The sequence below is a fragment of the Centropristis striata genome, chromosome 14 (assembly GCF_030273125.1).
Source record: "Centropristis striata isolate RG_2023a ecotype Rhode Island chromosome 14, C.striata_1.0, whole genome shotgun sequence".
Lineage (NCBI taxonomy): Eukaryota > Metazoa > Chordata > Actinopteri > Perciformes > Serranidae > Centropristis > Centropristis striata.
In genome coordinates, this window is record NC_081530.1 from 35,761,744 (window position 1) to 35,774,337 (window position 12,594).

Here is a 12,594-nt window from a genome sequence, read left to right on the forward strand (position 1 = left end):
GACAGGGACGGACTCCTGAGGACCGGGACAGACTTCTGAGGACCGGGACGGACTCCTGAGGACCGGGACGGACTCCTGAGGACCGGGACAGACACTCGAGGACAGGGACTGAGTTATTGAGTTTGTGATTGAGACATACGGAGACACAGAGCCGTCCGTCTCTGCTGTTGTCCATCAGGAACATTTCACTGTGGATCCAGAAACGGACGGAAACTTGGATTTTTTTAAAATATTTGACGTTGACGTTAGCAGGAGACGTATATTGTATTTTTCTATATTTTATATATTTTCTCAAACGTTTGTACACTGGAGGACAGTCACAGTTTACTGTCTGTCCACTGGACTTCATGTTAATAATCAGTCAGTTCAGACTGTTAATAGTCAGTTTAGACTGTTGACAGTCAGTCAGTGATGCTTTAACACGACTTTTTCTCAAGTAATAAAGTTCTCATGTATTTATCATCTCAGGCTGCTGCTTTCTTGACTTGAGACGGTTTTGTTGCAGATCAGAAACTTTAGTTTCACAGACAGACAGTTTGTTTCTGAGCTGAATAAAAAATACAACGTTTTGATGTGTAAATGTTCCCAGAGAGCTACTTTATCAAACATAAATCCTTATTAGATCATATTTATCATTATCAATACACCGCCAGCCAAATCTATGAACAATAACTGAGAAGATAAAGAATAAATAGGAATGAAATAAACATCATAATTCTTCAGTCACTATTTCAAAAGAATGGAAGCTAACACCATTTCTAAATCATGCAAAGCAACATTTTCTTCATTATATATATATCTATATATATAATATACAATATGTATATAGTTTTTTTTAAAGTTTTGACTCTCAAACCTTTTCTGTCTCTAATAAAAACACAAGTTTCTGCAGCATCATGTGGTCAGTTTACAGGCTCTGAAATAATCTGCACAATATGTTTATTATTATTTATTCTGCATTCATGCAAACAGCAGCATCAAGGTAACTTTTAGCTCATTTTAACAATTGTTTCATCACGTTATTTTATGTTAAATCTTGATGTGAAAAGTAACCCAAGCTGGCAGATAAATGTAGAAATATGAAATGAGTTAATGTACTGAGTTATATTTGTTATTTTTTCTTTCCACTGAAGAGTCGAGAACATTTTCTGTTGAGATTTGCACTTTACACAATTTATATTTATGGTTGATTTTTATTTTAGTCATACAGACTTTTAAAAATAAATCATGTTTTCTATATGTTTATCAGTATTTTATCATAATAACCTGAAATCTGTTCAGCCTCACACGTGGATTCATCCTTCAGGTGAGTTTTCTTCTCATTTAGAACCTTTATCATGGACTCTGGATCTAAATCTGACTGTCCTGCTCTTCTCCCGCCAGCAGGTGGCAGCATCACTCTGTTTGGTGTCAAACCCCACAATTCATATTCAGCAACATCAGTTTACTGTCTTTATATTTACTGACACTAATACAGAAAATAGTACATGAATATTTTCAAACGTTTGTATTAATTATTATTAATTATTACTTTAATCAAAGAGTGTTTTAATAAAGTTATAGAAACAAAACTATCCATCTATTGTTAAAGTCTTCATGTTATTCTGCTCTGAAGCAGTGAAGAGTCTGATCAGAAGGTCTGCAGGGTCAGAAGGTCTGCAGGGTTTAGAGGGTCTGCAGGGTTAGAGGGTCTGCAGGTTTATAGGGTCTGCAGGGTCAGAGGGTCTGGAGGGTCAGAAGGTCCGCATGGTCAGAGGGTCTGCAGGGTTTAGAGGGTCTGCAGGGTCTGAGGGTCTGCAGGGTGAGAGGGTCTGGAGGGTCTGCAGGTCTGCATGGTCAGAAGGTCTCCATGGTCAGAAGGTCTGCAGGGTCTGAGGGTCTGCAGGGTTTAGAGGGTCTGCAGGTTCTGGTTCTGGACTTCTGGAACTCCCTCCTGGCCCCCGGACCCCCTGATCCCTTTGGACCAGGGTGCACCTCCAGGACTGTCTGTGACTTTTATTTCTGCTCTTTATTCTGTTTGTAATAAAAAGAAGAAGAAGAAGTGTGATAATGTTCCACGTAGCCTTTATTTACACCATCACATGTTCATTAATAGCAGTAAGGTAAACGTATTCTCATTGTGTCCACTGGGGGGCGCTGTGACTCCATCAGTGATGTCACAGTGACTCCATCAGTGATGTCACAGTGTCTCTGTCCGTCTCTCACGTCTGGAGGACGGAAACCAGATCCACCAAGTGAATAAACAAATTATTATTTTCAAGGTTATACAAGTGCATCGTCATACAAAAAGCATCCGTATAAAATGAGTCGTTTGTTTGTTTGTTTGTTTGTTTGTTTGTCCCGTTAGCACCCAGCCAGACAAACATCTTTACATCTGGAGGAAGGAAACATCTCCAGCGTCCTGCTGCTCGTCTCTCTCTCCGAGACTTTTCTCTTCTGTCACCACAGACTGTTTTCTGAATGGTTTGATACCTGAGTTTCTGTTAAATCTTCGTTATCACAAAGAATTTAACAAAAGAAGCCAAAACTCTGTTACATGTTCTCTGAAGTCAAACAGTCTGAAACTGGAAAAATTATTGATTGAAGTCAGGAAGAACAACTCAACATGTGACCAGATAATAAGAGATGAGTTGGACTTTAATACATTAACCCTCCTGCGCTCCTTTTTGACCCCAAATCATTTTCATCATACCTTTAATAAAGGTCAACTTTCATAGAATTGCTTGACATTTTCAGCATATGTGCCCTTCTGCATCCTTTATAGATAATATACATTTCAAAAAGGACCCCATGACATTAGACTGGTTTTAGGACATGTAGAAGAAAATTATTACCAACTTTGGTTTTTCACCTTTTAAGGCAACTCATTGATATATAGTTTTCATATTTTTTTCATTATTATTGGTCAATTTTAGTTAAATATACAACATTAGGGCTCATTTCAAGAGAAAAAAAAGTACTAAAACCTGAATATTTTTTTCAATAGTTAGAGTTGAAAAAAAGTTCTTGATGGGAATGCACAGAGTAGGTTATGTCAACATTATACATTTTTAGATAACAGCAGAAAAAAAGGTAAAAGTTGACATAACCTACTCTGTGCATTCCCATCAATAAATTATTATTTCACTATTCCTTTTTTTCTCTTGAAATGAGGCCTAATTTTAAAAACTGACCAATAATGCTAAACAGCTCAATAATGAAAAAAAGAAAGAAAATTATATATCAATGTGTTGGTCATGAGTTACCTTAAAAGGTGAAAAAAAAATTGGTAATAACTTTTTTCTGCATGTCCTAAACCAGTCTTGTGTCATTGGAGTCCTTTTTGGAGGACTAACGAGGGTTAAACTGCAGCTGATCATCCATTAATGATATTTTCTATATTTGTGGATCAATAAATGAGGCGACATATTGCTTCATATCCAAAGATCTTCAGTTTGATCATTAATGAGCCACTGTGTTGTTGTTTTTTTTATCACAGTGTGGTTTTGTTGTGGTGCAGCTGCAAAAAAAGCCTTTTGAATTGTTCGCGAACGTTAGCATGCTAGCGATTGGCTGCTAACGTTAACATGCTATAGATCGGATGCTAACGTTAGCATGCTATCGATCGGCCGCCAACTTTAACATGCTATTGATCGGCCGCTAACGTTAGCATGCTATCGATCGGCCGCTAACGTTAGCATGCTATCGATCGGCCGCTAACGTTAGTATGCTATCGATCGGCCGCTAGCGTTAACATTAGGGCTGCAACTAATGATTATTTTCATTATCGATTAATCAATTAGTTGTTTGGTCAATAAAATGTTGAAATGTATCAATCAGTGTTTCCCAAACCACAAGATGACGTCCTCAAATCTCTTGTTTTGTCCACAAACCAAAGAGATATTCAGTTTATTGTCATAAAGGAACAAAGAAACCAGAAATATTCACATTGAAGAAGCTGAAATCAGAGAATTTAGACTTATTGTCTTTACAAAAAACTGCTTAAACCAATTATTGGATTATAAAAATAGTTGACAAATAATTTAATAATCGATTATTGTTCGATTAATCAAATAATTATTGCAGCTCTAGTTAACATGCTATTGATCGCCGGCTAACGTTAGCATGCTATCGATCGGCCGCTAATGTGCATGCTATCGATTGGCTGTTAACGTTAGCACACTATGATCGCTATGACGCGAAATTATCATAATCTTGAAATAATGTGATAATATCAGAAGCGTGTCCAGACGTGTGCGTCACTTTTAAGTGTCCTCTGGAAACACGAATGTTGTTGTGTGCTGCTGCAGAACGCTGTTTGTTCTGACACGTGAGTCAGCAGGAGAGTGAAGTGCTGCACACTCAGACGTGACTCATTATCACTCAGCCTCTTTAAACGGAGATCTCTTCCTCTTCCTCTTCCTCTTCCTCTTCCTCGGAGACGAGATCACATTAAGCTGCTCTCATGTGAACACGCCGCGTTTCATTCACACTTTGATCGGTGGCGGTGACCGCAACAACCGCCATCAAACGCTTCAGATTCAGGTCGGAGATGAAAGAGATGATGAAACTGTGACAGCAGCAGGAATCAATATGAGCCTCCTCCTCCTCCTCCTCCTCTTCCTCCTCCTGGTCCTCTCTTATTAAATCTGAGCCAGTTGATCACTCAGCGTGATTAGAAAACGCCTTCAGCAGGCGCTCCCCTCGCCACCGCCACCACCGCCGCTGCTGCCGGACTCACAGTTGCATCATTTGGTGCAGAGACAGACAGGAGCCTCTCTCTCTCTGCTGCAGCATCACTCAGGGTTCTTATTGCTTCATCCGGCCGTCTGAGCAGCTCACACAAAACAAACACAACATTCAAGAATGCACCGAAAAAAAAAAGTTTGAAACCAGCCGGCTGCTTTTTATTGTTTTGTTTTTTTGTCTCTAAAGTTTCCTGCCAGGATGTGAGGAGGTTGAAAAGCATCATCACGTGTTTTTTTTCTTTTAATGTCTTTGGAAATCATCTGAACCAAGACAATCTCCCCCAGGTCCATTTTCAGCCCTTTCTGACTCCATTAACCGCGAAAAATGTCAGTATTTTCCACAAAGTGAGTGGAAGATTTAGGTGCACGTTTTGGTGCGAAACTTTTATGTAACAAATGTGTAATTTCACATCATTTTGGAATTGACTTTTTCTCGTCATTCTGACTTTTAATCCCATAATTTTGAGTTTTTATCTCATAATTATGACTTTTATCTCATATTTTCGACTTTTTATCTCGTAATTTTGATTTTTATCTCATATTTATGACTTATCTCGTAATTTTGACTCTTTATCTCATAATTGTGAGTTTTTATCTGATAATGACTTTTTATCTCGTAATTTTGACTTTTTATCTCATATTTGTGACTCTTTATCTCATAATTGTGAGTTTTTATCCGATAATTGACTATCTTGTAATTTTTACTTCTTATCTCATATTTATGACTTTTTATCTCGTAAATTTTGATTTTTATCTCGTCATTTTGACTTTTTATCTCATAATTAGGACCATTATTATTATTATTATTATTTTTACCATATCCGTGTGTGGAAAAGAGCAGATAATGAACAAACACCTGAACGTGGCAGCAACAGATGAGTCTAGATCTTACATTCTCATGTCTTCACATCTCTCCAAAACGTGCCGAATGACACATGAAACTCAAATTAATGGATTTTTATTCCAGCACAGTGTGGAACTGTGTTCCTGCAGCGTGCACAGAATAAACTGAACTTTTGTCTCAAAGACTTTTGTTTTAATGCTCGTTTTCTCTCCACTGTGCAGAACAGACGTGAAGAGCTTCTGTGTCTCTCAGCTGCTCAACATAAAAGTTTTCATTGTAGAAACTTTCCATTTGTTGTGTTTTAACTCTCAGATGCCTGAGGTTCCCTGAACTCACCATGCAGAGCTCACAGCCTGCAGCCGGACATAAATAACTGTGAATATTCAGTGAGATTCATTTATGTTTTCAAGCAAAAGTGTCGAGTTTAAACAGTGTTTGAGGCAGAACAGACGTTTGCTAACACAATCAATGCAAAGTTAGAGTTTTAACTCGTCAGCAGGAATATAAAGAGATATAAAACAACGACAGGGAGTTTATTAGTTAGTTTAAACCTCTTCAGGCTTTCAGAATCTGAAACATTCACTTTCTGATTGCTTCAACCGTCAGCAGCTCATTGTTTTATTGCCGTGGCTCCTCCACGAACACAACAAACAGCCTCAGAATAGAAAAGTGACAAACGGAAACAGGAGATTGTGTATTTTTAGAGCATGTGTAAAGAAAACGCTCCCACAGCCTGCAGAGAGTCTGTAGAAGTGAATGAACGTGGAGCAAAGTGACCGTAAAATAAACCTGTGGCATCCATCCACGCAGACACTTTCTGTTGAATCTGTGAAAATAATCCACAGAACACAGTTATTATTCAGTCTGCTGTGTGTTCTGTGTGTGGCTCTCCAGGTTTCTGACATGTTTTAAGACCCTAAAACCTGCACGGCCCTCAGAATGAGTTATAAATACTGTCTTTATGTGCTGCAACTTGAGAAAACACATGCAAATACACAAAACACAAGCAAACTGAGAAAACATCTTCATCAATTTGACAACACAAGCGAAGCATCTAGAAAAAACGATGCAAATAGACGACAACACAACAGAAGTGTTTCCAGAGGACACTTAAAAGTGACGCACACATCTGGACACGCTTGATATTATCACGGTATTTCAAGATAATTATATTTTCATGCTATAACGTGATATATAGCGTTAGCCCGCTAGCCCGTATCAATCACATTGCAGTTAAACAATCAAATAAATGAATAGGGCTGTTTCCACTACCGGGTAATACTCAGAACGAGGCGGTCTCACTCACTGAAACGCCCCTAATTTGAATATGAGCCGTCCGGAGCACACTTTTTTCATCCCTGTAGTAGAGCAGGGTCTTTTTTCTCCCCTGTAAACAGCCTGGTTGCTGATTGGATAGAACACTAAGCAGGATGTGACGTAGTACTGGACGCCACAACAACACGCACCATTTGTAAAAGCCGGCAAAGCAGTGTTGACAATTTAGCAACTTTTCAAGAAAGCGTCTGGAGACAAATCCAGCGACTCTTTCTTAGCCGCCGTTAGCGGTAGTTAGCTACAGCTAGCGCTGTAGCAGTACAGTGTGTATGTGCTAACATGCTAACAGTTAGCTCTGTAGCAGTACAGTGTGTATGTGCTGCTGCTGCAGGAGGTGTTCACTTAGCGCTCTCTGTTTGTTTACAACAAGCACCAGACACTCTGTGCACAGTTAGTGATGCCGGTTAATTCACCATCACTATGTTTATGATCAGCGGAGACGCTGTGCATAATTAGCCATGCTTCTTTCAGCTGCTGACGTCGTGCACAGTTGGCAACGGCAAAAATCATACGTCACCTCCAGAGTTTCTAAATCCCTCTGGGGGTAACTTGTAGTGGAGACACGCAGAGTGAGCGACTCTCAACGGCACTGAGTTGATCTTGGTCTTGCTCGCCTGCTAACGTTAGCATGCTATTGATCGGCTGCTAACATTAGCATGGTATCGATCGGCCGCTAATGTTAGCATGCTATTGATCGGCTGCTAACTTTAGCATGCTATCGATCGGCCGCTAACTTTAGCATGCTATCGATCGCCCACTAACTTTAGCATGCTATCGATCGGCCTCTAACGTTAGCATGCTAACGATTGCCGGCTAATGTTAACATGCTATCGATCAGCTATTTTTTTCACAAAAAACAAAAAAAATATCTTGGAAATAGGATTTCTGGTTATTTAAGTTCAGTTTTGGCCTCTTTGTTATACCCGATTTTTCATGAAAAACAAAATTAAAAACTCCAAAATCAGCAAACCAGAATCTAACATGGATAATTAAAAAAAAGTTTGCATCTGTACATTTATGTCAACAATAGCATGCTATGATTGTTATAACGTGAATTTATCATTATGTTGAAATAACGTGTTAATATCAAAAGCATGTCCAGACGTGTGCATCACTTTTAAGTGTCCTCTGGAAACACTTCCTTTGTGTTGTGGTCTTTGCAGCGTTTTCTAAATGCTGCTCTTGTGTTGTCAGATTGATGAAGCTGTTTTCTCAGTTTGCTTGTGTTTTGTGTATTTGCATGTGTTTCCTTAAGGGCCACCGTACTTCAAGCACCAAAAAAGTTATCTAAAATGTAAAAAACACAAAATCCTCTGTGACATTATTCCACTGAAACCTGTACAGAGACAGAATATTTGATGTTTAAACTGATTTTACAGTGTTTTTGTGATGGAGTCGTATTAAAACTCCTGCAGCCGTTAATCTACCAGAGAGGATCCTACAGTTCCCATCATGCCTCGTGTTGTATTCAGATCTTGTTTCTGGTGTTTAACCTTCCTGCAGGCTGGAGCAGCCATCATGGAACTGTTTAGGGTTCGTGTATTAGAATTAATTTTACAAACTAACAGAAGAAAAAGCAGCTGGCTTGTTTGTCCTGCAGGTCAGTCCACTGAACTTGAATGTTTATTGCTTATTCTTTTCTTCCTGACGTGTCGTGAACAGAAACGTGTGTCATGGTGAATAAATGTGCAGTGAAAACAAGCCGAGGATCTCTGGAAATGTTAAAATGTGTCTTTTTTAACCTTCCTCTTCTGTTAACGGGTCGGTTTTGACCTTGAAATGATCCATAAAATACCCTTAAAACAATTATTTATCATCCAATGTGTTTCCTGCTGACCTTGGTTGGTTTCCTTATACATTAAAATATTAGTTTAAATATTTTTGTGGGCCTTTTTGACAGCAAAAAAACCCTCATTTTCAATTAAAAAAAAAAGAACCTCAAGAGAATTATATAAAATAAATAAAAGGTTGTTATGTTACCTGACTATTACTGAGGGTTAGTAGAAGACATCTCAAATTAATGTTTTATTTTAATTTTTTACATATAATAACATCTATGCTGTTACGAGTCGTATATATTCCACTAAATAATTTTTTATAATCTTATATTCTAACTGAAACAACACAAATGTTATCATTTTCCCCCAGGGCATTTTATAATTTAGTGAAATTGATTTTTTGTTTTATTTTGTTTCAATAAAAGGTTCCTTGATGCAATACACTGCATAAACATGAAGCTTACCAAGTATTTTCTTCTTATATCTCGCAATAGTATCTTAATTATATTGTTTTGAATGTAATTTATCTACTGACCATAGCTTCATGTGCTTATTTAATTATCTTATTGTGTAAAGACTTGTTTTTAGGATTGACTGTGAGCTTTTTCATGTTTTTCAATCTATTTAACTGTTGAATATGGTGAGTTTTTACCAAATATAATATAAATATAAATATATAAATATATAAATATAAATATAATTGGCTCCAATTGAGAGTTTTAGTTGCACGTAGTTTGAATTATATTTCAAAAGCATTTTCTATCCACCAAAACGTGCTTGTTTCAAGTATTATTAGCTTATTTTAATGTTACAGTTAGTAGGCTAACTGTAAGGCTATTCAAGCCACAATTGCTCAAAATAAGTATTTTTGGATTGGACATTTTTTACTTATTTAAAGAATTCTTACAAAGTAAAATTTACTTACTGCACTGGCAGGTCATTTTACTTGTTTCGAGCCTGTATTTGCTTAATTCTAGTTATTTATTTCTTATTTTTTGTCAGATGGTTTTTGCAGTGTAAACAAAAGTTGCGTGGTACTTTTAATGCATTTAAAAGCTAAAGAACAGGTCGCTGCCGACTCTCACACAAGAGGGAGGTTAAATAAAGATGAATAAAACGTCTTATTGAGGCTCGGGTGAAGTGACATTTGAAGAAAAAGGCCAGACTTGCTGATCCTTGTCATCCTGCTGCGTTCAGGCTCCAACACGTTGTTCTGAACTCTCTCTGCAGTCTGACTCCAGCTCATCGATCGTGCACTTAAAGATTCAGCTCTTCATAGATAAAGACGGTAGAGAGGGCAAATTAAGTCATTTCAGAGCAATTATTAATTCAAGGAAAACGATTAAGCAATTTAAACACACAAATTACCAAATTAAAGAGTGTTGAGTGTACCGAGTGCATGAATTTCTAATTGGAGGGAATCATTTTTTCATCAGAACAGAACGCTGTTGGTCTCAGATACCAATGTGGTATAAAGAACATTCAGTGGTGCAGCTTCTTCTTCTTCTCACATTCCTCAAACATCTCAAAACAACAAAACAACCTCACAGCAGTTTCTTTTTTCTCAGTTCCTCCACAGAGAAGAGAAGCTTCCCGTCAGTCTCAGAATCTCCTGGAGCAGAATCAGAGAGATCATCTCTGTTTTTATTTCTCCTGCGGTAAAAAAAAAAAAATTCACTCAGAAAAGTCCTGCAGAGACGGTCCGACGCCGCCACGCTCAGCTGCTGCTGCTGTTGTGACTTTGTTGCAAGATGGAGGCGAGCCAAGGTGCACCAGCAGCCGGGACGTCAGATCAAAGCGCTCGCAAGAAAAACTGCATTAATCAGGATTTTTCCAGGCCACCTCCAGCCTTGGGGACTCCTTTTGAATCATTAACGTCTTTTTCGTCCTGCTTTTTGGAATGTTTCTCCGACTCGTCTGAGCCGGTTTTGATCCGTAGTCTGTCGAGCCCCAAAAGACGCAAGTCAGAGGTCCCGTTTGTTGGCGCCGGCGGCGGCAGGCGGCATCCTCGGGTCATAATGAGTCGTGACGGGGACGGAAAGCTCTGAAGTGTCTTTAGCGTCCCTGTCAGAGCGCTCGGCTCCCCCCCACAGCGTCAGTAGTTGTATTTCCCCGCCTCTGTTACCGGCGACGACGCTGTGTTCGGCAGGAACAGCGGTTTCGGCGGGACTTGTGGTTTGAGCGACGCCGTTCTCCGGACGATGGCCGCCCGCTGCACGTGCGGCCCCTCGCTGTAGCTGTGCTGCCGCGTCAGGCAGGCGCTGGCGATGGTCGGCCGCTGGCTCTCGCCGCTCGTGTTGATGCTTGCCGCCGGCGGCGGTGGCGGCCCGTTGCTGCTGCTGTTGGTGTTCATCCTGGCGAGGAAGTGTGCGTGCTGCGGCGCCCCCCGCTGGTTGAAGCTGTGGTGGCGCGGCACGGCTCCGCCCCCGCTGCCCATCTTGATGAGCGAGTGGCGCTGGGAGTGGTGGCGCGCCACCGAGACGCTGCCGCCGCCACCGCCGCCGCTCCCCCCGGGTCTCTCCGGGATCACCTGCTGCTGGAGCGGAGTGGAGGAGGAGGAGGAGGAGGAAGAAGGGATGGAGGTGGAGGAGGTGGGGTTGTTGGAGGACGAGGAGGAGGACGAGGCGGAGGACGAGGTGGAGTTCTGTGCCGGTGCGTCCAGGCGTTTGGGGAGGCCGTCCCTCGGCAGCGTGGAGGTGCTGTAGTACGGAGCCGACTCCATCTCTGGGATCTGCTGCTGGTGGTGGAGACAGCCACCGCCACCGCCGCCACCACCGCTGCCGCTGCCACCACCGCCGCTGCTGCTGTTGTTGTTGTGGTGGTTGCTGTGGTGGTGGCTGTGGTTGTAGTGGTGGGTGCGGGTCTGGCCGTGGTGGTTGTTGTTATTTTGATGGTGGTGGTGGTGGTGGTGGTGGAGTCCTGTGGAGGGCCCGGGGAACAGCGAGGACGAGGAGGTGGAGGTGAGGACCTTGATGCCGCCGGTCCCCGAGGCGCTCACCTCGTGTATGTGTTTGAGCAACTCGTCCAGCGCCGACACGTCCACCACCGTCTGCGGGAGGTGCTGCTGGGAGTGGTGGTGATGCGGGACTCCTCCTCCTCCACCTCCTCCTGCTGCTCCTCCTCCTCCTGCTGCTCGGTCATCGTGCAGGACCTTCCTCTCCTCGGGGAGGTGCAGTGAGGTGGAGGAGGCGCCCGCTCCGTGGGCGGCGCCGTTGCTCAGACTGTTGTTGTGTTGGTGAGAGAAAGGAAACACCTGCTGGGTCAGAGAGTTCCCCACCACGGCCATGAAGCCCAGACTGGAGCCGGAGCAGCCGGGTCCGGACTTGGAGCCGCTGTCCTTGACGTTGTTGCAGTTCTGGTTCTTCTCGTACTGGTGGTGCCGCAGCGCCTTCATGTTCTTGATGGGAAGCTCAGGGGTGGAGTCCGGCGTGGGCAGTCCGGACAGCTCGCCATCCGCCTGAGACAGAGACTGAACAGACGGGAGACCCAGTTTAAACGACTACAATCTTTGTTCTATACCATGACTTTTATTATGAAAATTAGACAAAATACTATACGATGACTTTTATTGTGAAATTTAGAAGATATGCTATGCTATGACTTTTATTGTGAAATTTAGCCGACATGCTATACTATGACTTTTATTATGAAATGTAGAAGACATGCTATACTATGACTTTTATTATGAAATGTAGAAGACATGCTACATTATGACTTTTATTGTGGAATTTAGAAGACATGCTATACTATGACTTTTTTCTGGAAATTTAGACAACATGCTATACTGTGACTTTTATTATGAAATTTAGCCGACATGCTATACTATGAGTTTTATTATGAAATTTAGACAACATACTACATTATGACTTTTATTATGAAATATGACAACATGCTATACGATGACTTTTAT

The 12,594-nt window shown here is 41.2% G+C and overlaps 1 protein-coding gene across 1 annotated transcript in view; it reads right to left on the reverse strand.

Annotated features, from left to right (window-relative positions):
• Window positions 1–6,090: 6,090 nt before the first annotated feature.
• The window catches only part of LOC131984327 (semaphorin-6D-like), a 117,731-nt gene continuing 111,227 nt past the window's right edge, over window positions 6,091–12,594 (reverse strand). The window contains exon 23 of the mRNA XM_059349186.1: window positions 6,091–12,153. Within this exon, the coding sequence (XP_059205169.1) occupies window positions 10,780–12,153 (1,374 nt within the window). The 3' untranslated portion in view covers window positions 6,091–10,779. The remainder of the gene's footprint in view (window positions 12,154–12,594) is intronic.